General features: G+C 37.1%; 1 protein-coding gene across 1 annotated transcript in view; it reads right to left on the reverse strand.

The window, feature by feature from the left end:
* The window catches only part of MAN1A1 (mannosidase alpha class 1A member 1), a 212,820-nt gene that overhangs the window by 76,800 nt on the left and 113,896 nt on the right, over positions 1-22,124 (reverse strand). The window contains exon 5 of the mRNA XM_077813005.1: positions 6,770-6,864. Within this exon, the coding sequence (XP_077669131.1) occupies positions 6,770-6,864 (95 nt within the window). The remainder of the gene's footprint in view (positions 1-6,769; positions 6,865-22,124) is intronic.

Consider the following 22,124-nt stretch of genomic DNA (forward strand, 5'->3'; position numbering starts at 1 on the left):
TTTTATTTTATGCATGCCCCTTGAAAAAGTACACACACCAACTTAAAGCAGCACAAGACCTTTCATTTTACTTTTAGTACTGCTCATCTGATTTTTACTATTAAAGAAATACACTAAGCACGTAACATACAACCAACTAGTTCTCCATTTCAGTTAAAGCAAAGCCTTCTACAATTTGCCACAAGGAGGATTGCGTTGCCTAAAACAATTAAAAGCTAATAACACTGTTTATACCCTGGTGACATAATTAGAATAGTTAGTAAATAACGCTTCTTTTAAAAGTTAGAAATTAAATACAGGCTGAAGGACTTGTGTCTAGGACATAAATCAATTTGTTGATTAAAGAATGCTTGAAATGCAAATTAATCACCGATAGATAGATCCTTTGCAGAGACAAAGATAATGTAGACTATTGTCTGCTGGCCACTCAGAGTCTCCAATGCTAAGCCACAAGACTTTGCGATGTCAGCAGGGAGGACTTAAAACCTTAGGGTATATCTACACTTAAAGGACTGCAGCAGCACGTGTATGCAGTGCATAGATACTACCTATGCCGATGGGAGTGTTTCTCCCATCAGCGCTGGTAATCTACCTCCCTGAGAGGTGGCAGCTAGGTTGATGGAAGAAGCCTTCCATTGACCTAGTGCTGCCTACGCTGGGAGTTAGGTTGGCTTAACTATGCCATTCAGGGGTGTAGATTTTTCACACCTCTCACAGTGACAGCAGACTTAATTTTCTACAGTAGACCAGTTTTTAGCTTGTGTCTCTGACACAGCTGGGACTCTCAGGGCTCCCAGCGTTATGCCCTAAACCCTACGCTTTTTATTTATTTATTTATTTTAGTGTTGCTACTGCTTTTAAATGAGGCATTTGTCCAAAATTCAAGCAAGCAATCAAAAGAACTCCTAGTTTTTTTAGGACTCATTTCTCTCCTCTACAACTATGCATAATCTCCAGAATTAGACAATAAGATAAAAGGAAAAATACCATTTACAGGTGTAACTTCTGTATGGTCAGCAGTGACAGCTGGAGCAGAAAATATGAGGAGGTTGATGCTCTCACTACAATCCCCTACATGTACAGCTATGTTAGTATGTACAATTAGAGATTCTGTACGATCAACTGAAAAAATAATTTGCTTTTAAATCTGTACCTACCAGTTTTTCTTCCAAAGTTTCTCTAGTAGTTAACACAATTCAATCTCTGCAATATTCATGTTTTAGGTATTCTCGATAATAAGTGGAATTGAGCCAACAGATAAGGTTTCTGATTTATTGACTTCTCTCATTTGTTTTGATCCTCTTTCATATATTCATTTTCTCATTCCCATTAAGGTTTCTTTCAATACTCTTACTAGGTACAGGCTCTTAAATAGGATGATTATTGTTTCTTTAAGACAAACAAAATGTTTAAAGGAGTTTTGAATGAAGTCCAGAAACTCAAAGGGAAGTGTTATTTTAAACACTAAAATCTGTATCTTTCCTCAAGTAAGCAAAATGACAGCTGAGAAAGACAAAGAGTATAATTTTCAAAAACACTTAAGTCCCTTTTTGGCACTGTTGTAGCCGGTATTGCAAGATATTTACATGCCAGATGCGCTAAAGATTCATACGTCCCTTCATGCTTTAACCACCTTTCCAGAGGACATGCTTCCATGCTGATGATGGGTTCTGCTTGATAACGATCAAAGCAGTGTGGACTGACATGTTCATTTTCATCATCAGAGTTAGATGCCATCAGCAGAAGGCTGATTTTCTTTTTTGGTGGTTCGGGTTCTGTAGTTTCCACATCGGAGTGTTGCTCTTCTAAGACTTCTGAAAGCATGCTCCACACCCCGTCCCGATCAGATTTTGGAAGGCACTTCACATTCTTAAATCTTGGGTCGAGTGCTATCTTTAGAAATGTCACATTGATACCTTGTTTGCGTTTTGTGAAAGCTGCAGTGAAAGTGTTCTTAAAACAAAGAACATACTGGGTCATCATCTGAGACTGCTATAACATGAAACGTATGGCAGAAAATGGGTAGAACACAGAGCAGGAGACACACAATTCTCCCCAAAGGAGTTCAGCTACAAATTTAATTAATGCATTTTTTTTAAACGAGTGTCATTAGCATGGAAACGTCATCTGGAATGGTGGCCAAAGCACAAAGGGGAATATGAATGTTTAGCGTATCTGGCACGTAAATATCTTGCAATGCCAGCTACAACAGTGCCATGTGAACATCTTTTCTCACTTTCAGGTGACATTGTAAATAACAAGCAGGCAGAATTATTTCCCATAAATGTAAGCAAACTTGTTTGTCTGAACGATTGGCTGAACAAGAAGTAGGACTGAGTGGACTTGGAGGCTCTAAAGTTTTACATTGTTTTATTTTTGAGTGCAGTTATGTAACAAAAAAATCTACATTTGTAAATTGCGTTTTCACAATGAAGAGATTGTACTGCAGTACTCTTATGAGATGAACTGAAAAATACTATTTCTTTCATTTATCATTTTTACAGTGCAAATATTTGTAATAAAAATAATATAAAGTGAGCACTGTACACTTTGTATTCTGGGTTGTAACCAAAAATCAATATATTTGAAAATGTAGAAAAACATCCAAAATACTTAATACATTTCAGTTTGTATTTAACAGTGTAATTAACTGCGATTAATCGCGATTATTTTTTTATTTGAGTTAATTGCGTGACTTAACTGCAATTAAATCGACAGCCCTTCTTAATATACTAAATAGATTGGATATGAATAGCAGTTTCTCACCGTAAGACATGATACAAGCAGGCTGCAGATTCTTAAGGGGCAAGCTACACATGCTTACAGCTTGGAATCTCCAGGTGTTCCATTCACAGGCTAAGAATCCCTTTAGCCTGGGTCCAGGAGTCTCTTGTGTGGGGAGTGAAGAACACCAGATGATGTCACTCCCTGCCTTATATAGCTTTTGCATATATCTGGAACCCTTTGTTTCAAAGCTTAGTTCCCAGACTGGTCTGTGGAAAATTACTGACATTCCAAAATGGAGTCTAGAGACATGTGGTTTCATCACATGTCCTTGTAGAGTCATAGCAGCCATCACTCACAGGCTGTTTGGAGCATTCACAGGAAGGCTCCCCAGGTGGGAGATAAGCTTCTCCTAAGGCCTATTGTTCTCTCTAATGGCTCTTCCTCACCCACTATCTAGAATGTAGGCATCTTGTCTAGTGGGTGTTCCCCAGGTGTAACTACATTTGAAATACAGAGACATAACTTCAGATACAAAATTATACATGCATACAAATAGCATAATCATATTCAGAAAATCATAACCTTTCTAATGATATCTCACGACTTATCTTACATTCATCATAACTATGTCATAATCACATCATAACAACACTATGAAGAATATGGGGTGCAGTGTCACAGAACCTTACTTTTTCTGCACTATTTTAAAATATGTGGTCTGTCATTACCATGATTCAAAAAGTATATATTAAAGTATTTTAGGACAAGTTTTTTTCTTTTTTCAAGACTGAAGAAATAATTTATACAGTATATGGCCTTAGAGTGAGATTCTGTGTTGTGCTTCCTATAGGCATATTAGCTAAATTGGCTTTAGGGCACCACCTTTGTGCCCTCTCAATTCTGCACTGCTTCAGGGATTGATAGACCCCCAGCCTAACTCAGACAGCCATTCAGTACAGTATGGTGATTAATGAAAATCAAAGCCTAGCCTGCTATAAAGACATTACTTATTGATACAAAGATATGCACAATGCTCAAATAGCATAAATGTTGTTTTGTTAAGGGAACTTTCTTCCTCATCCAAAAAACTAAGCATGTTTAGTCTTGAGAAAAGAAGACTGAGGGAGAGACCTGATAACACTCTTCAAATATGTTAAGGGCTGTTATATAAAGAGGATAGCGGGTCAATTGTTCTCCATGTCTACTGAAGGCAGGAAAAACATTAAACGGTTTACTCTGCAGCAAGGGAGGTTTAGATTAGATATTAGGGAAAATGTTCTAACTATAAGGATAACTAAGCATTGCAATTGCTTACCAAGGGAGGCTGTGGTATCCCTGTCATTGGAGGTTTTAAAGACTAATTTAGACAAACACTTGTCAGGGAAGGTCTAGGTATACTTAGTCCTATCTCAGTGCAGGGGGGGATGGACTAGATGACCTCTCAAGGTCCCATCCAGTCCCACAATTCTACGATTTGAGTAACTACTGTATACAGTTTGTTCATAGATATTTCAACCATTCTGTCAACCATTTGCTTTCTCACTTTGTGGAACAGAGAATTAAGAGTTCAGCTCAATTCCACTTTTAACTTGTAACAGATGTTAAAATGCAGAAATAAGACATAATTGAATCTATCGTGAACAGATGTTATTCTCAGTCTACACTCAAACATAGTCAGTAGCCTATGTAGTGTACAAACTTACCGTTTCCTGGCGTTTGCTTTTATTAACATTCAGCTCAAATTTTCTCCCTAGTCTTAACTGCTCTTATGGTTCCCATCTCAGGATTGTTCTCCCCATCTCTTATATCTTTTCCTTACAGACAGCTCCCTTATATCTCTGGTGGGTAATGACTTGGTGGAACCTACATAATATTCCATCACAGGACCAACACTTGCTAACAGTGTGGAGTGTGTGTGTGGGGGGGGGAGGGGGAGGGAAGGGAGGGAGAAGGGGTGTCTAACAAACACTGCCAACCCTGTTCTAACTACACAAATGATAATTATTTAGACCGGCTTTAACTTTCACTGTACGCTTTTACGTTTACAATTTTCTTTCCAGTGTTTTAAAATATATTATCATGTAATAAATATACTTTACACATGGTGAAGAGCTAGTCAGGAAGTTAAACAAACATTATTCTAAAAAGGAACAACTCAGTGGATTAGCAGTAATGTTACCTACTAACAAGTAGGTTCTTAAGTAACCTCCGGACTCCCTTTCTCCAGGCGAGTGGAGACCAGATATTTTATGGAACAGCAGAAAGCCTCAGGCCCCTTACTTCTGACAGGTGAAAATAATACTTGGATGTTGTGGAAGAGTGGTAACATTATCTGAGTGGGAATAATATGGACAAATGTCCAACTCTGCTCAAAAATAAAGAGGTGGGCTGGGTCATATTTTTGGAGACAATTTCCATCCAAACCAGAAAAGTTTTGTATAGTAACTTGTCCCCAGGGATAGAGATTTACCCTTGACTGGCCCAACATGACAAAAGCAATCCAAACTACTTTTCTGTATGTCATAGTTTGTCTCCTGCCCACAAGTGTCAGTCCCGTTCAAATGTTATAAACACTGGCTTCCCTGAAGCAAGGGAGACAAAGGACAAAGCTTCTATTGATGCTAGAGCTGGGAAATCAATTGATTTTTCTGTTTGGCCGGCAAAAAAGTTAGTTCAGTTCTGAAAGCATTCCGAATGGTTCTAATTTTGGGTGAGGAGGAGGCACTGAACCACTTGGTGCTGAATCCACTACACCCTTGATGCCCTGGCATCAGAGACTGATTTCACTGCCCAAGACTATACAGAATCTCAATATTGTGCTCTCTCAAAGCTCCTGCGGTACATAGATTGAAGCCATCAGCCCTTCAAAACTCTAACTAATTCGCAACACTGCGGCATGCTTCCTCAGCAACACTGGCTACCATGAGCAAACCAAACCCATCCTCTACTCTCTATGCTGGATTCCCATACAACAGAGTCACGTCCAAGGTCTTGATGGCAGTTGATGGCCTGTCCCAGGATATCTAAAGGATCATCATTATTCTCTGGGATGAGAACCGTAGTCGACAACTCCACCCTTGGATAAAATGGAACTTTCTACAATAAAGATGAAACTCATCTATGCAGGAGACAGAGCTTTTCTGGGGACCAGTCTTTCTCCCAAAGAAACTAAGGACCATCATAAACTTCCTTCTTTCACCATCTTTTGCCCCAAGTACAAGGCACACTTCCTTCAACCTGCCTTTAACACACACAATGTGTATATTAAAAAAACCTGAAACAAAATCCTAGTAAACCAAAACACTGCACTGCACACACAATTTTCTCCGTGGGGAGAGGAAGAGAGAAGAGAATGAATCATATGATAGATGTTACTCACATCTCTTAATGCACTCCCAAAAGTGCTGTTACTATTGAGACTAGTGTGGTATAAAAAAATATTGAATAGAATATGTTTCCCCCAAAAGGCTTTCCAAAACTGGTTAAAACGGGAAAAATCTCTATTTTGGTAAGTGGGGTATTTCTATTGCACTCATGACTAGCAGCACAGTAAGTGATAAAAAGAAAATGGGAAACACACTTAAGAATTCACGTATGTTCTCTAACTTTTTATTTTTAATTTATTTACATTCAGAACTGCAAAACATAAGATCTTATAGGAATTTCCCCCCAGTGAGCATGTAGGAAGACTAAAATTTTCTAGAATATTAAAATGGTGGCTGTTCACTGGTCCCTGTGTAATGAGTTGACATCAGCCAAGTTCAGAGTGAACAAAAATTCCCCCCTCAATTGGCATGTTTGTTGGCAGTCTCCACTGAGAGTTTAAGGACTAAATGGACAGGACTGAATTATTTTCGTTGCTCAGAGGTGATCTCTTCAAAACAAAGTCTGGGGTACACTGCTCAGACTGTAAACCTGAGAAAGTATATGCTCTGCCTGTGCTTACGCCTGTTCTGTGGAGAAACACAGGACTTCAGCTTCAATTTAACTGAATGCAGCCCTTCTCATGTGTGCTAAATTCACAAAAAATAGTTATTTTTACCTCTTAATATTAAGCAATGCCCAAGGTATTCCAGTGGGAGTGTTAAACGCTGGGAGCAACTTTTCTCCAAGTTCCACTGCTTTCTTTCGAAATATCTGAAAAATAAAAACCAATCATAATATTATACCGTATAAACGATGTACTAAGTACTAGGAAATAAATAGTGTTGTTGATATTACTATTGGTAGTGTTTTACAAAGCATCCCTTAACACTACATAGTATAGCACCCTGGGGTTTGTGCAGAGATGTTGAAGAAAAAGGAAGATACAATACTTTAGTACCGAAGGAAAAGCTATACCTGGCATTCTATTCATAAGATTTAGAACTACTTCAATATGTTTAACTATCAGCAGGAAACACAACAGAACTTTTTATGCTTAGAGAAAAAGTATCTAGTTATAACAATACTGCAAATATGGGTTCTGCTCTCTCCAATTGCCAATAGTCAGCTCAGGCTGGACTGAGCTAACTGTTGGAAGGCTTTCTTTGAGCACTATCTGATCTCTTCAAGAAGAGAGTTTTCTAATACAGGAAAACTGTTCCAATTTAATATAGAAACCTATTTATGGAGAGCAATTACAATACTTGGTTGTTCAAGCACTATTATCTGCTTTGAATCACACTGGGGTTTTATAGAACATACAAAAAATAATTATCCCAGGTGTACTAAAATATCAAAGTCACCTTTGCTGATTTTCTCTCCAACAGTGCCTCCCCCTTCAACTTAGTTTTTCTCATAAAAACATTTACAATACATGTTTTTAGGCATCAATTTTCAGTTTGATATATATCACAATTTAAATTGGTATTCTAAGCCAAATTTTCTGAGGAAGAAAAATGCACACACCAACTTTGTACAGATGTACTTGTGTGTGTAAACAACATTTGCTGGTGGACCAATGCAAGAGAAGAGAGGAGCACACTCATTTACCTTCTCATAAATAACAGCAGTTCATAAGAAATACTGTACTTTCCAAAAGCCACTTTCAATATTTGTAAATAAAGTAGGTTTTTATTTAATCAGAGGATCTTACACTTTTTGGTCAAATTTCAGTTGCTGGATTTTACTGCCTGGATACTGGGTGGCGTTGGTGGCCTGAGATATACAGAAGATCACACTAGATGACCATGATCCCTTCTGGCCTCTGATTCTGTAACCACATGGGACACCAAAACTAACCATAGTTTCCTGTTGGGTCCTCTATCTTACCATTTGTGACTACGAATGATTGTGGGATTGGACTTGCAACAGAAATATGTGATTTTGGATGGGGCCAGTTAGCTGCATTCTTGTACTAGAGCTGGTATCCGCATGGAGTTGGACAGCAGAAGTTGGTGCTTCAGCCTACTCCTCCCACTCTTAACCGTGCTCTACTCCACGGAAGAGAGGCAGGAATTAAGTGCTGTGAGCAGGGCCAAAGTATTATCGAGGTAGATTTAACAGAAATTTGACAATGAGAAAAATAAGCAATTTGTTTAGGATGCTTTCGATATCCAGTTTGTTCTGAATATTCAAAGCAGTTCATTATATTTTCATGATGATATGGATTTTGCTACAAATTATGGCTATGTCCTTCAGACTGCTTTACAGTATGCCTGGGGTTAATGTAGAGGATACTTTGAAACCACAGCTAGTGTAGAATTCAACTGTCTCCCTGCTTGGAGGCATTGGCTATCGGGAGCATGTTAAAATAAGTCTATGAAGACTGCACTGGCTTTCCATTTCTTTTTGTTTGCAATTCAAGTTGTTCAGATTGATCTATAAATACCAATATTGTTTTTTGCCCTAGCTACTTTAGAGACCATCTCTTTTTCCTATACGATGTCATGACAGTGGAGATAACTGGACAACTCATGCTAGCAGTCCCTATATTTAAAACATCTGGAGACTGGCTGTACAGTATATTATGATGGACCTCACTCATGTTGGAATTTATGTTCCCTACTAATGCAACAGAGGAGGACACAGTATGAGATCATATCTTTTCTCGGGGTTTTGCCTGAATGAGACATTGTGGCAGTACGTATTTTATTTTGTGGAACAGGAGTCAAGGTTGATGGTTGTCAATGTTTCATAGGTATTATTTTTAAGACATGTGCCCCGGGACAGTCTGAGTTGCTTTTTATAAATAAAAACATACATACATTTAATTATAATATAGGATACAAGGCCATGACCATGATTTCATAACTGTGATACATTATTGGCTGTATTAATCATTATTAAGCAGCCTATACACAGGCTCAGCAAGAGATATATTAGAGTAACTGTTTCTGGACAAGAAGATACTACTTAGTTTAACATCAAGGTTTTAATGCTGCAATACTGAACTACAAATTATTCACAACTTTCAGTAATAAAACTTCCATCATTCAATCTTGTTATACTTATTTGTTGACATATCTCAATTTCCTTGAAACTTGTTTTGTCTGTTTCAGGGAGACACAAGAATTGGTTAGCCAAAACTAATGGTTGTAATATTAAGCATTAAGGAAATATTTTTCCACTTTTAGATAAGCAAGGAAAGCCATAAGTTATTCATGTGAACTAATGCTCTGAACAAATATTACATCAGCTTTAAAACATGAGAAAAAATTAAGCATATTGGTGTTAGGAAGTTAATTGGAATACCCTTTTCAAAATTAGCAGCTAAAAGTACAGGAATTGAAACGGAAAAGGAAAAGCCATTAAGAAAATAGGACCAGAGTAATTTTTAAATTGAACTAACATTCTAGAACAAGTCTTGAGCATAAAAGTCCACTCTTGTCACTTGCAACAAAGATTTTCATAAACTACTCAATTGATTCTAATAATTTTTAACTTCTTTCAAAAATTCAAAATTTGAACTAGAATAAAGGAACTATAGACATTCTTTAATTTTATCCTAGACTACAATTTAACATGACTGTACTACTGACTGTGCGGTAACTATCTAATGAGTAAAAAACAGTACTGGCAACTGTGATTTCAAGCATACAATAATGCTGTGTGAATGGCTGAACATATTGAATTGGAACATGATCCAGCAAAAATCACCATCCTTGAATAGACAAAAAGCTAACAGCGAAGCCACTTTTTATTCATTTAACTGATTACCTTTAATACAGTTCAGCAACACAAACAAGAAAAACTCATCTTAGCTGCAATTAGTTAGCTCAATCTATCTCAGAACATTTTTTTCTTTTGCAGACCATACATTTCCTAACAGTGTGCAAGAAATAAATGCTATGCAAAAGAATCCATAAGGTACTTGCTTTTTACAAGTTGATGAAAATTAAGAAGTTGAAACGTTCATTTTTAAAGACACATCCACATGCCAATATAGATTTTAGCGAACGTTTACCAAACTTGTCTCTGTTCCCTCAGAATATTTTAAACATGTCTATTCCATCTATTGTCATACACCAAACTTAACCTGTCATTCAATTCATTCAATGAACACATTAAAATTGTTAACTTATCATTCTGCCTCTATAATTTAGCTTCTTAATTTTAAAAAATATTTAAATAAATTTATTCCTCATGAGAGACGCTAGATTAATAGTTTTGCAAAATGAACTACTTTGTCGATAGGTTTCTGAGTAGCAGCCGTGTTAGTCTGTATTTGCAAAAAGAAAAGGAGTACTTGTGGCACCTTAGAGACTAACAAATTTATTTGAGCATCAGCTTTCTTGAGCTACAGCTCACTTCATCTGAAGTGAGCTGTAGCTCACAAAAGCTTATGCTCAAATAAATTTGTAAATCTCTAAGGTGCCACAAGTACTCCTTTTCTTTCTGTCGATAGGATACACAAGCTCTGGGGAGACATGCCTTGGTATAACACAATGCCTATGTGTATCATGGCCCCTATTACTAATAAGTCATCCAGATTCCTCAATTTTAATTCTCTGTCTTTCACAGTATTAACACTTGTTAGAACTCTTCCTTGTACAAGATAAGGAAAATAACCACATCTACAGACACTGTATTTTCATCAGCAAACTTCCTACAATAATTGCTTTTATAATTTGTTCAATCATCTCTCAAAGTGTGTGAAGCACCTTTCTGACCTACTCCAAACTCAGAAAGTCATCCCTGTTCAGCAAAGAACTTAAGTTATGTGCTCTGGTGAACTTGGACACCAACTTTAGACTGTATGTGTGGAGAGTTTAAATAAATTAGTTTTTAAAAAGTCTATTTAGAGAGATTACTCCCATTCACCATGCTATTATATGGTATGCAGAAATGGTAAGTGTACTCATAAAACTTTTTTCTTTTACTGAATTGATCATTGTGGATTTAAATAAAAGCTTTATTTTCAAGATAGTAGATCAAATATTCAAAACTGAATAGTTCAAACTAACAAACAGAAGCTCCAGTCCTGAGATCACGTCCATGATGGCAGGCCCTTATACTCCCATGGAACCTCATTAACATCCACATGGGCACAAAGGGCTACTCGCCCAGATCTAATTGCAGGATTGAGGGCAAAGCTATTTTCTGTGGTGAGAATGAACAACCCAAAGTATAGGGTTTTCTTTTCCTGAATCAAACAGGCATACATATTCGCTCTCAGAGAAAAATGATGCCCTCTACCTGGAATGACAAATATTTATGAAAGTCAAATTAGCCTAATAACTATTGCAAATGAAGTGATCAGAAAAAAGGGAAAACAGAACACAAAGGAGGAACAAGTGCCTCCTACAAATTCTAACTATAATATACAGCCAAGCATGGTGAATTATTGTAAATTAAAGGGCATTTCTAACTCCATCAAAAGACATTAACCTTCATCAGCAACGATGGGGTAATTTTATCTTATCCTTCAGCTCCAAACTAATTTATGCATTGTGGTATTAAAAAATAAAATAAATTATAAAACATACACCCCTGAAAGAATTCTCTACAGAAAGATGAAACTGGAAGTTAAAGTTTAACCACTACATCAGGAAAACATCATACTTAGAATTTTAAAAACAAATATTGAAAACATTTTCTTCTCACTTCTATATCTGTTCAATAAAACATTACTCACTTTTTTCATTACACTTACAGATGGAAATAGACAGGACTCTGACTAAGATGCATTGTTTTCTTTGCAGCAACTGACCGCCTTTCCCAGTGGGCCAGCCCAAGAATATTACAATGCAAAACAAAGAAACAAGGATACGAGAATGAACAAGGACAGTCTGCTTTGCTTTTCCTCAGGCAATATAATAGAAGACTTTTTACCACAACAAGTACTGATTTATTTAAGTTTAAAATGATCTGCTAACAGAGAACTCTTTTGAAAAGCTCATTCTGATACTTTCTATACAAGATCACCTACTAAAATAATGTCCCCCCCCCAAAAAAAAAAATGTTCAAAGCTACACATAGAAATCCTATTTTCCACATACCGGTGTGTCCTTTAGCATGCAACACCACTTTTATATACAGAGTACTATTTTAAATGTCACATTATTTTCAGCAATTCCTATAACGTCATGTTCATGGTCTTTATGATCCATCTGCAGATTATCCAGATGCTTTCACAAATTCAACAGCAAATCCTTTACCTGCAGGTAAGTTATTTTATAATTGCCATTGCATTGTTAGTTACAAGTTATTTTGAGAGTTTGCTAGTATGTTAAATTTGATGCATACACCATTTCCTTAAAAATGCAATGGATCAACCTAAAAGCATAGTTTAAAACAATGGTAAACTTATAAAATACCTATTACTAGCAATGCAACAGTAATTGTAAAAACAAACAATTGCAGGGGAAGACTCTGTTATTGAATTTGTCTCAGCATTTGAATAACTTGCTAAGTGATTATAAGGGAAACATCATAAACATGGCAACACAAAAAAAAAGTCCTTAAGACTCTAAACTGCTTCTCTGTAGGTCATTGAAATGGAAACAAAGAAAAATCACAAAATTCTAAATGTGTAGCATATATCAAACTCATTATGTTAGCACATTGCTGAAGATTTGATTCCCTTCACCATCACATGAAAAAGCAAGTGAAATGTGAAACTGTATACATTGTGGAAGTAAAGCAAAATGGGGAGATACAGATCATATAATGGAAGCCCCTTTATGTTTACTGAATATTTTTATACGGAAGTGCGTGAAACAAGCACAACATCCTTATCAAAAGTTGAATATTCTGGACAAGATTTTCAGAAAACAGAAGTTAGAGTGTGTAGCACTTCTAAAAATCAGGCTATGTATTTCAATGCCTAATAAATATAGATTTAGGAGCTTAACTTTAGGCTCCAACTTTCGAAACAGTTTTGGTCTAACTTTATTCAGTGTAAAGAAACACATTAAACAGATGCAAGTGACAGTATTCCTGTAGGACCCTCGGAAGTTATCGTCATGAAAAATCCAGAAGTGAATAAATAAATGTGCCAGTAACAGTATGTTGGGCATCTCAACGCTCTATTGGAAATCTGACTCCAGACAAATGTGTAGTAGTCTACAAAACATTTCCACATACAGACTCCGCTAGTACCCATGCCCTAAAAGTTCTGTTTCTGTTATGCTGCACTCCCAGAATTTAGATGGCAGTCAGTGCTGAAGGTCTTTGATTTTCTTAGTTCTTTAGTTACTGTTACCTTTGTTACAGTTATTTTAAATCTTCTGCTTAGCTTAACACATTGTGGCTAAACTCTTATCTTAACTGCTTATTCATAAATTGTCGAATCCCTAAATATGATACTGGAGTATTTAACATATATAAATACATAATGTGGTACATACTGTCCTGTATTTTGTGTTTTTAGAATGATGTTATTTTGAGAGTAAGAGCATGGAATGTACCCATAATTTTACAAGGCAGTTAAACCTTAAGACAAATTGCTGTTGGTATTACATTGCTCACTGACTAAAACTAATAAAATTGTTCTGAAGTGTTTTCTATTTAGAAATAAAGAGTTACCTCATGTAACAACCAAAATCCTGCCACTATTTTCAGTAGATTAGCTTTGGCTGTTTTATGGTACCATGAACCGCAGGAAAGGGAAATTACTCCTCTATTGTTCGAATGATCATCATACCAAAAAAGAGTCAAACAGTGCCATGAAGTTATCCCTGTCAGAAAAGGCTTTGGAGAGCTTAATCAGACTGAAATAATTGGATTAGTGAGAGCTTCCCACGCTTAATCCAAATATACAAACAGTGAAAAATTAATCAATCATACTTGCTAATCCTAGTAGTATCTAACATGTATAATGATTTTTTGAAACACTGTAACTAGGGAACTAAAGTGTAGCTCTACTGTCTTCTGAAATCTTTTAGGGAAGTCAGTAATGCCCAGCACAAAATACTAAAAAGCCTGAAGACAGAACTAAACAGAGATGGACGAGAAACTGCTGTATAATAATTTGAATTTAGATTTATGCTTGAAACTAGCAGTTAGGCAGGTGACTGCTCAATTTTAGGCTCAAATCAAAAATAAATACATAAAACAAACTTCAAGACAGAGTTTTGTTTCAATTATATTGAACTGTGTCTTTTGGTTATGCTTCTGTACATTTAGGAAGTGCTTAGGTAGCCATAAATTGCAAAAACAGCCTAAAATTTTGAGGAAGGGCCCTTAATCTGGAGGCGAAGGGCAGTAATTGCTAACGTAGCTGATATTTATAACAGGTATTTGTAATTTCTTTAAGGTTTATGTTTATTGGTACAGTTAAAAGTGAAGTTAGAGGAACATACAAATGGAAAAATTTCTCAGCTTGAGGTATTTAATTTTCAGGTATGAGTGGTGTTTGAAAAAGCTATACAACAATTAATGAATGAATAACTATACAGAAGTGACAGAATCATAGGGTTGGAAAGGACTTGAGATGTCACCCAGTTCATCTCCCTTCACTGTAGCAGGACCATATATACCTAGACCATCTCTGACAGGTGTTTCTCTAACCTGTTCTTAAAAACTTCCTAAAATGGCGATTCCACAACCTCCCTTGGTAACCTATTCCAGTATTTAACTAATCCTTAAAGCTATAAAGTTTTTCCTAGTATCTAACCTAAATCTCCCTTGCTGCTGATTAAGCAGAACACTTCTTTTTCCACCTTCAGTGGAAATAGAGAAACACTTGATCACCATCCCTCTTTGTAAAAAGCCCTTAACACATTTGAAGACTATGGCATCAGGTCCCCCTATAGTCTTAACACCAGTTTTTTTAAAATAGCATCTCAGTGTCAATAAATCAGTGACAGAGTTTGGAAGTACCATTCTTATCATGTAGGAACAGAAACAGAATGTTTTGTATCACTGTAAAGGCTGTAATCCCAAGATGGCAAGATATCAGATGTTAAAACTCTCAGTGGTCCACAACTGTATACTGATCCTAGATCTCAGACCAGTGTAAATGTCAAATCCCTGCTTTCACATGACCTATATGTGTGGGGAAAGTAACCTGATATTATCACATTTATCATCATCTGTACTGCGGTAGTGCCCAAAGGCCTCACTCAGGATCCTTGTCCACACTGTGCAAAGCACTGTACAGACATATGCCACAGGTAGATAGTCTATACCGCACAGAACTCACAATCTATGACAGATTTTTTTTTTCATTAATTGCTGTTGGAATGCTGCTCATAGAAATGGAATGTTACTTGTCTACTAATCTCTTCTAGGATAAGCAGAGCGTTGGAAGGCCAAAAGTGCAACATAAATGCAATATATTTCATGGTTCTGCTTCCTCCATGGCTAAGGAAGAAAGAAATTTAACACTACATGGTTTTGACAATATACTTTATGTGGTATAAATTAAAACATTTATACATTTAAGTAAAGAACACAGTATACAACAGCGAGACATACTATATCACATTGTGAAGAGACAGTATACCTCTGGATGTCATCTTAGGGGTTTGAGTTTTTCCTGATTAAGGAAACAGCTGTCCCAATAAAATTGATCCTTATTCACCAGTAATGAGTATCTTTAAGCACAGTTCCACTGTTAAGCCACAAGCATCTGCTTCCTAATTTTCTGTTCATTTAGCTTTGTGTACCAAACCCTAGCTACAACAGCAAACTTAGAAACTTCATTTTACATGTTGTGAGCCACCATATCCAAACAAGGGGTAGCACTTTTCATATAAAATTTTCTTTTCAGATAGCTGATTGGTAAGATTTGATTCGCAGCATAGCTTGTGTGAAAGGAGGGAGGCACCTAATAGGTGCTATGTTGTGAATCAATAACTACATTCTTTAAGCAGCATAAAGCACTCACAGAAGGTTCATTCCTGGCCTCATAAATCTGGCTATATCTTTTAATTCTAATGCCATTAAGTGACTTTGAGCCATGATTTAGCAATAGAATAAGCTCCTAACTCACTATGGGAGGCACATAAAGACTGAAATTATGTGCTGATGGCATGCAATTTGTGGAGGCAGTGGCTGTCCTATTTGCTCTTTAATGTCAATAGCAAATGAGGAGATGGGTTGTTAAATTTCAGGTTCAACATCACAGGACATTTGTAAGCTTGTTCTATTTGCTAGTGGGAAAAACACTTCTTAAAAGCCCTTATTCATATTAAATATTGTTGTAAAACAATAGAAATAGGCACAGTATTTTACTGAGTACTCCTATTAGTTGATTTATGCTTCCAATCAATTTTATTAATTTTGGTATAAAATACCTGAATTTCTTATTGGTATGTCAGAACAACGATTTAAGGAGCTCCTCAACTGGTAGCAGCGCAGTGTTAACTACTAGGAGTAAGCAGTAGCAAACAGACATTCCCCTTCTGATGGAACAGGAGCAGAAACCAGACAGTTGGGGATTGGCCCTGGGATACAAAGGGCTGAAGAATTCTTTCGTATTATAAAGGTGACCATCTGAATAATAGTAAGTACTGTTTTCATTATGTTACATTAAATTTCATTAAAGTCACACTTCCCTATGAAGAATCTATGTATTTCTAAACAAAACATTTTTTGCAAGTGACTTGAAACAATTCTTTGCCTTTAAATTAAAAAAGTGGAGGAAACTGTTGTAACACAACTGATCAGAGGAGCTTATTACTGTTACATCAAAAGGGTTTGAGGTAAACAGAGACTTGCAGGTCTCATGTAGTGTAGAAACACTGGATCTGAAGTCCAATGCACACACTCCATCTGACTGGCACCCTCGATTTCCTCTAGGAGAGGAATGAGCCCAACAACTTCTATAGAAACTTTGCTTTTGTTTTCAGAAGTTGTGAACAGGTGCATTAGTCAAACCATTGTAAACAGTAGTGGATGGACACAGGAAAAAAAGCAAGATGGCAGCTCAAATTTGGTGGTTTCTGAAGGACAACAAATTTCCTCAGTTTATCTGCCAAAGTTTTAAGGTAAGTCATCATGTGTATATGGATGTTTCATCAAGTCTACACTAAACTCAAAAATCTAAAACACACTAGTTCAATATTTCTTTCCAGAAAAGTGAACATTTAAAGCTTATTTTACTGTCATTTATGCACAAGATCTATTCTGTTCAAGTTCTTATACAGCACTATCATTGTGGTAGCTGCATACTACTGCCCCCCCTTGATACACATGTATAATTCCACTGAACAGTAGTGGGATTTGTTTATGCATCAAGAAAAAACACAGCACTCCTTTAAAGAGTAACTGTTTCCTTTACTGTTTTAACATGAAGCAGCAGAAATTGAATACGTAATACTGAAATACAATAGAACCTCAGAGTTACAAACACCAAAGAGTTACAAACCGATCGGTCAACCACACACCTAATTTGGTACCAGAAGTACGCAATCACGCAGCAGAGACCAAAAAAAGCAAATCCTGTACAGTACAGTCCTATGTTAAACACAAACTGCCTAAAAAAAAAAAAAAAGGGAAAGTTTAAAAGAAGATCTGACAAGGGAAGGAAACTGTTTCTGAGCTTGTTTCATTTAAGTTAAGATGGTTAACAGCGGCATTTTTCTTCTGCATAAAGTTTCAAAGCAGCATTAAGTCAATGTTCAGCTGTAAACTTTTGAAAGAACCACCATAATGTTTTGTTCAGAGTCACAAACAACCTCCATTCCTGAGGTGTTCGTAATTCTGAGGTTATACTGAATATTTCATGTTTAAAGGGCAAAGTTCTTCTAATTGTTAAACTAAAACTGGAATTGGATTAGGAATTACCAGCTCTTACTGTGAACTCCCATATTAGTAAGATGACTTCCAGAAAAGGATAATATAGCACAACTGTAATTATACTTGTTCAGCTTCTATCACTGACAGGTAGCAATTTTAATAAAGATCATTCCCCCTGCCTCCCTCCACCACTTATCCTCGAGAGAGACCACATATTGTTCATTTAGTTTGGAAGAAGAACTGATATTGAAGCAGTTTCTAGATGTTTTCCTCCATAGCAGTTCCACTGAATATGGGACATTTTTATTTACACTTACAGAGATCAGACCCAGTAGTGGAGCTATACAATTATTAGGTTTTGTGATAAAAAAAATTACAGCAGATTGCAGAACTATTTATTTACATTGTGTTCCTCATAATACTGCAAGAATTCAAATTTTTAACGAGCTAGAGAGGCTAAAACTTACAAGTGCCCCAACTCTTTGTATACAACAGTAGAAATGGAGACATATTTGGAACCCAGGATTGTGACTTCGTGCACCATGTATCTGTTGATTCAGTTTCAAGGGTGGTTCAAATCTGAATAGTGACTGTAAAAATTATTAATTTCTTGCTAACAGATCTGTGCTGTGTGCATCTTCAAGTCATAGCTACTTAGGCAAGTGACAGTAAGTTTTTATGCTTTTCACTCCTGTTCAACATTGTACAGACTAACTACACATTCTTGTGCTCAGCAGAAATGCTTCATGAATTCCAGTGATGTCCAGGCAACTCCATTAAAAGCAATGGTTGACAGATATCATTAAGGACCAAATTCAGCCTGTAAATCCTTTATTGTACATGTGAGAAGTGAAACCAGAGATGGCAGGACTGAGAGTTAGAAAAAAATCTCTTTGTAATCAGATATAGAAATGACAGAGGCATACATGGAACCCCATGATGCCATTTTTAGAGTGTCAATTTTCCCCCCAGGGGAGAGCAACATTTTAAAGGGTAGTATATTCAGCACATCTTGGAAAACTTTGGCCATCACCTTCATATGGAACATCCGTTACAAGGCACAAAATGAACATGTGTTTTCTCTTGCAGGGTAGGAAAGGACAGTCACCCTCTCCTGAATGGCTGGTTTCTTAATTACTACTGAGGATTCTTTCAAAGAAATGGGCTGTCACTGGCTACAATCCATTTGATTGTTAGAACCTAACATCTAAGACACCACACCTATTGGCTTTGTCAAAACAAGTCTGACTAATGCTAAGTGCCTGCACCCTTTATTTAATATAGGAATTGTGAAGTCTTCTGCAGTTTGTGTAAACAAATAAAGGCATTGTGAGTAACCACCACCTTTATTGTTTGGGAAAGTGCTGGCAAGGGAAGAGGGATAGCAAAAAGACTAGGGGGTTGCTTAAGTCTGATAAGAGATCAAGTGGTCTTATCCTCTAACCAGAATCCAGCAATACTGACCCGTCCTTTAAACAACTCCCGTCTTCAGAGGAGATGTGCAGCTTGGAATGATCTCAAGTTAGAATTGCTCTGCTCCTTGTTGCTTTAGCTGGGCTGGTTTACTGGACCAAGAGAGGACTGTCCTCAGCTTCAAGGTCTTCAAGCGCACCCACATGAGTTTAGAACTTAAATTCAGAGAAGTGCACATTTAGGAGTGGGGTAAATGGTGACAGTGTAAATGTAAGGTGAAGTTTCATTTACTACTGCACATTGCATTAATTGACTTATTGAAGTACCCCTACTGATTTAAATTGGTTGTGCCATTTTAATTAATCTCAATCTGCCCCATCCCATGAGAGAAAGAAACAGATGGAGCCTGTTAAAGAAAAATACTGAAGGTATATTTATTCAGGCTTGAGACAGACCAGAAGCTCTGCTCCAGGCAGTTGCCAAACAGGATTTACGTTCTTGTGGCTTCAAGTTTTCCTTTAGATCTATGACCTAGAACTAACCTGTCAAAGTGGTGATCTTAGGAGGGCAATGACTCTGGAAAACATTGTCATAACTAAAGCACTGAACCTAATCACAGAATAATTTGTGCTCTCATTGGATTTATAGTAAAACCTGACAAGAAAGCTTTTGAAAAATACTTGGGCTTGGCAGACTGCAGTTTATCCTTATGACTGTCAGGAACAGCAAATGCTTACTCATTAAGTTTCTTTAACAGTAGCTGTTACCCTCATAATTTGGGTCCTTGACGTTTGCTTGTGAGTGGAGGAAACAAAAGGGCAACTTCCTTCACAGCTGAGCTGTCCTCTGGAAAGCTTGCCATAGTCAGAGCAGAGGAACACTTCTTAGCCCTCTTTTTCTAGTAAGACAGACTACTCTTGTTCTTTAAGTCATTAAAAAAAGATCAAACACTAGAATACTATTGCTTTTATTTTAGAATATATACACACGCATGCACACAACAGGGTAGCATATCTTTTTGTTTTTGTTTTCTGTAGACTTCTCATATTTTAGCCATTTACAGTACTGATCAAATTAAATATTCAACATATAAGTAAACTGAAATACAACTACATTTTTAGTTGTATAATTCGAAATAATTTATTGAATGGTGGAACACCTTTTCCAATAAAAATAGCAAATTTGCATTTAAATGACTAGTTCTTTCATCTCATATCTACATTTCATACACAAATAGTATATTTTGTGACTAACATCACTACGTTTACATTCTGATTGTCTGAATGGCTCAGGAGACATATCCCTTAAAATCAGAATTTTGTCTATTTTCACATTTTTGATCATCTGAATTTCAGATAATTGGGGTTTAGTGGCACTGGAAAAAAATAAACCTTTGTGTTTGGTTCATTTTGCTGACAGGCAATACCACTAAAATATAAAACTGTCCCCAATCATCTTCCTAGGATGTTAACTTATAGCTATGTGAATACTAAACACAGGTAGTCAGAGAAATTTCAACTGCGCAATAGTCTGCCAGACTATGCAGTTCTATCAGAATCAAAACACTTCACAAAATGAAGTTGACTTTACTGGAACTTAGTTTTAGAAGGAAAAAAAACAACCCCAAACAGTTTCAACCATGTTTACATGTCTTATATACATTTTCAGAGCAAACATTCTGATTTTCCATTTTGAAACTTTTCATTTTAAAATTTTTACAATGTTAAAATATAAGTTCTAAAATATACTCAAAATCAAAACAAAGAACATTTGATCAACCCAAAGTGATTTTTTCCCCCTCAGAATTTCCCTTCATAGAGAATTTCCTTTTGGAATGAAACCCATTTTCAAAATTTCAACATTATTCACAAAACAGAACTTCCATCCTCTGCACGCATCTCAAAAAACTCCAATTATGAAGGGTAAGCAACTTCCCCTTCTTCTTCGAGGGCTGGTCCTATCCCACTGTGTGTGACTGATAAGCACTACTTGGTGAGGAGGGTGCAACGTGGCATAGCTGCTTGTAGAACCATTGTCCCAAAGAATGTATCAGAGGAGGAGGCTTGGACCAAGGTGTGGCGTCTTGTGAATGTGTGAATGGAACTCCATGTTACCGTCTTGCAAACAACAAGCAAAAGTACCCTCTTGAAGTGATGCTACTGAGCAGGGCTGGCTCCAGTGTTTTTGCTGCCCCAAGCGGCAACAAAAACAAAACAAACAAAAAATACTTGCAGCCGAACAGGGAGGTGGAGTGATGGAGCAGCTGCCAAATTCCCGCCACCGCCAAGGGTGAATTGCCGCCCCAAGGCCCGACGTCCTGCTGCCCCTTTACACTTGCCGCTGCAGGCACCTGCTTGGTTTGCTGGTGCCTGGAGCCAGCCCTCCTACTGAGGCTGCTTGTGCTCCCATAAGAATGAGCCCTGATCCTGTGTGGGGGAGGAAGATGTACAAGCTGATAAAGTAGAATACAGCCAGAAATCCAACTGGGAGACCCTCGGAGGAAATAACTAGTCCTCAAGCTTGTTCCACTATGGCAACAAACAGCCCGAGTGACTTTCTGACCTGCTTTGTTCTCTGTAGGTAACATTCCAAAGCTTATTTTTTGTTCAAGGAATAAAGTTCTCTCTCTTCACTGGAGGCTTGGGGCTTTGGGAAGAATACAGGGGAGCTGATAATCTGGGGGTTTATGGGAAATTCCAAAACTACTGTAGGGGTAAATTTCGGATATAGTAGTAGCAGCAGTAGTAGTAGTAAGTCTTAATGAAATATTGCATACGGAGGGCCTGCCATTGGTGCCCCCAGTTTACCTATCTGTCTGGCTGATGCAATGAGGAATGTAAGTGCTTCACTTGTCTATGAAGGCTAACAGGGGGTGG

This window comes from Eretmochelys imbricata, chromosome 3, assembly GCF_965152235.1.
Source record: "Eretmochelys imbricata isolate rEreImb1 chromosome 3, rEreImb1.hap1, whole genome shotgun sequence".
In the NCBI taxonomy this organism is placed as follows: domain Eukaryota; kingdom Metazoa; phylum Chordata; order Testudines; family Cheloniidae; genus Eretmochelys; species Eretmochelys imbricata.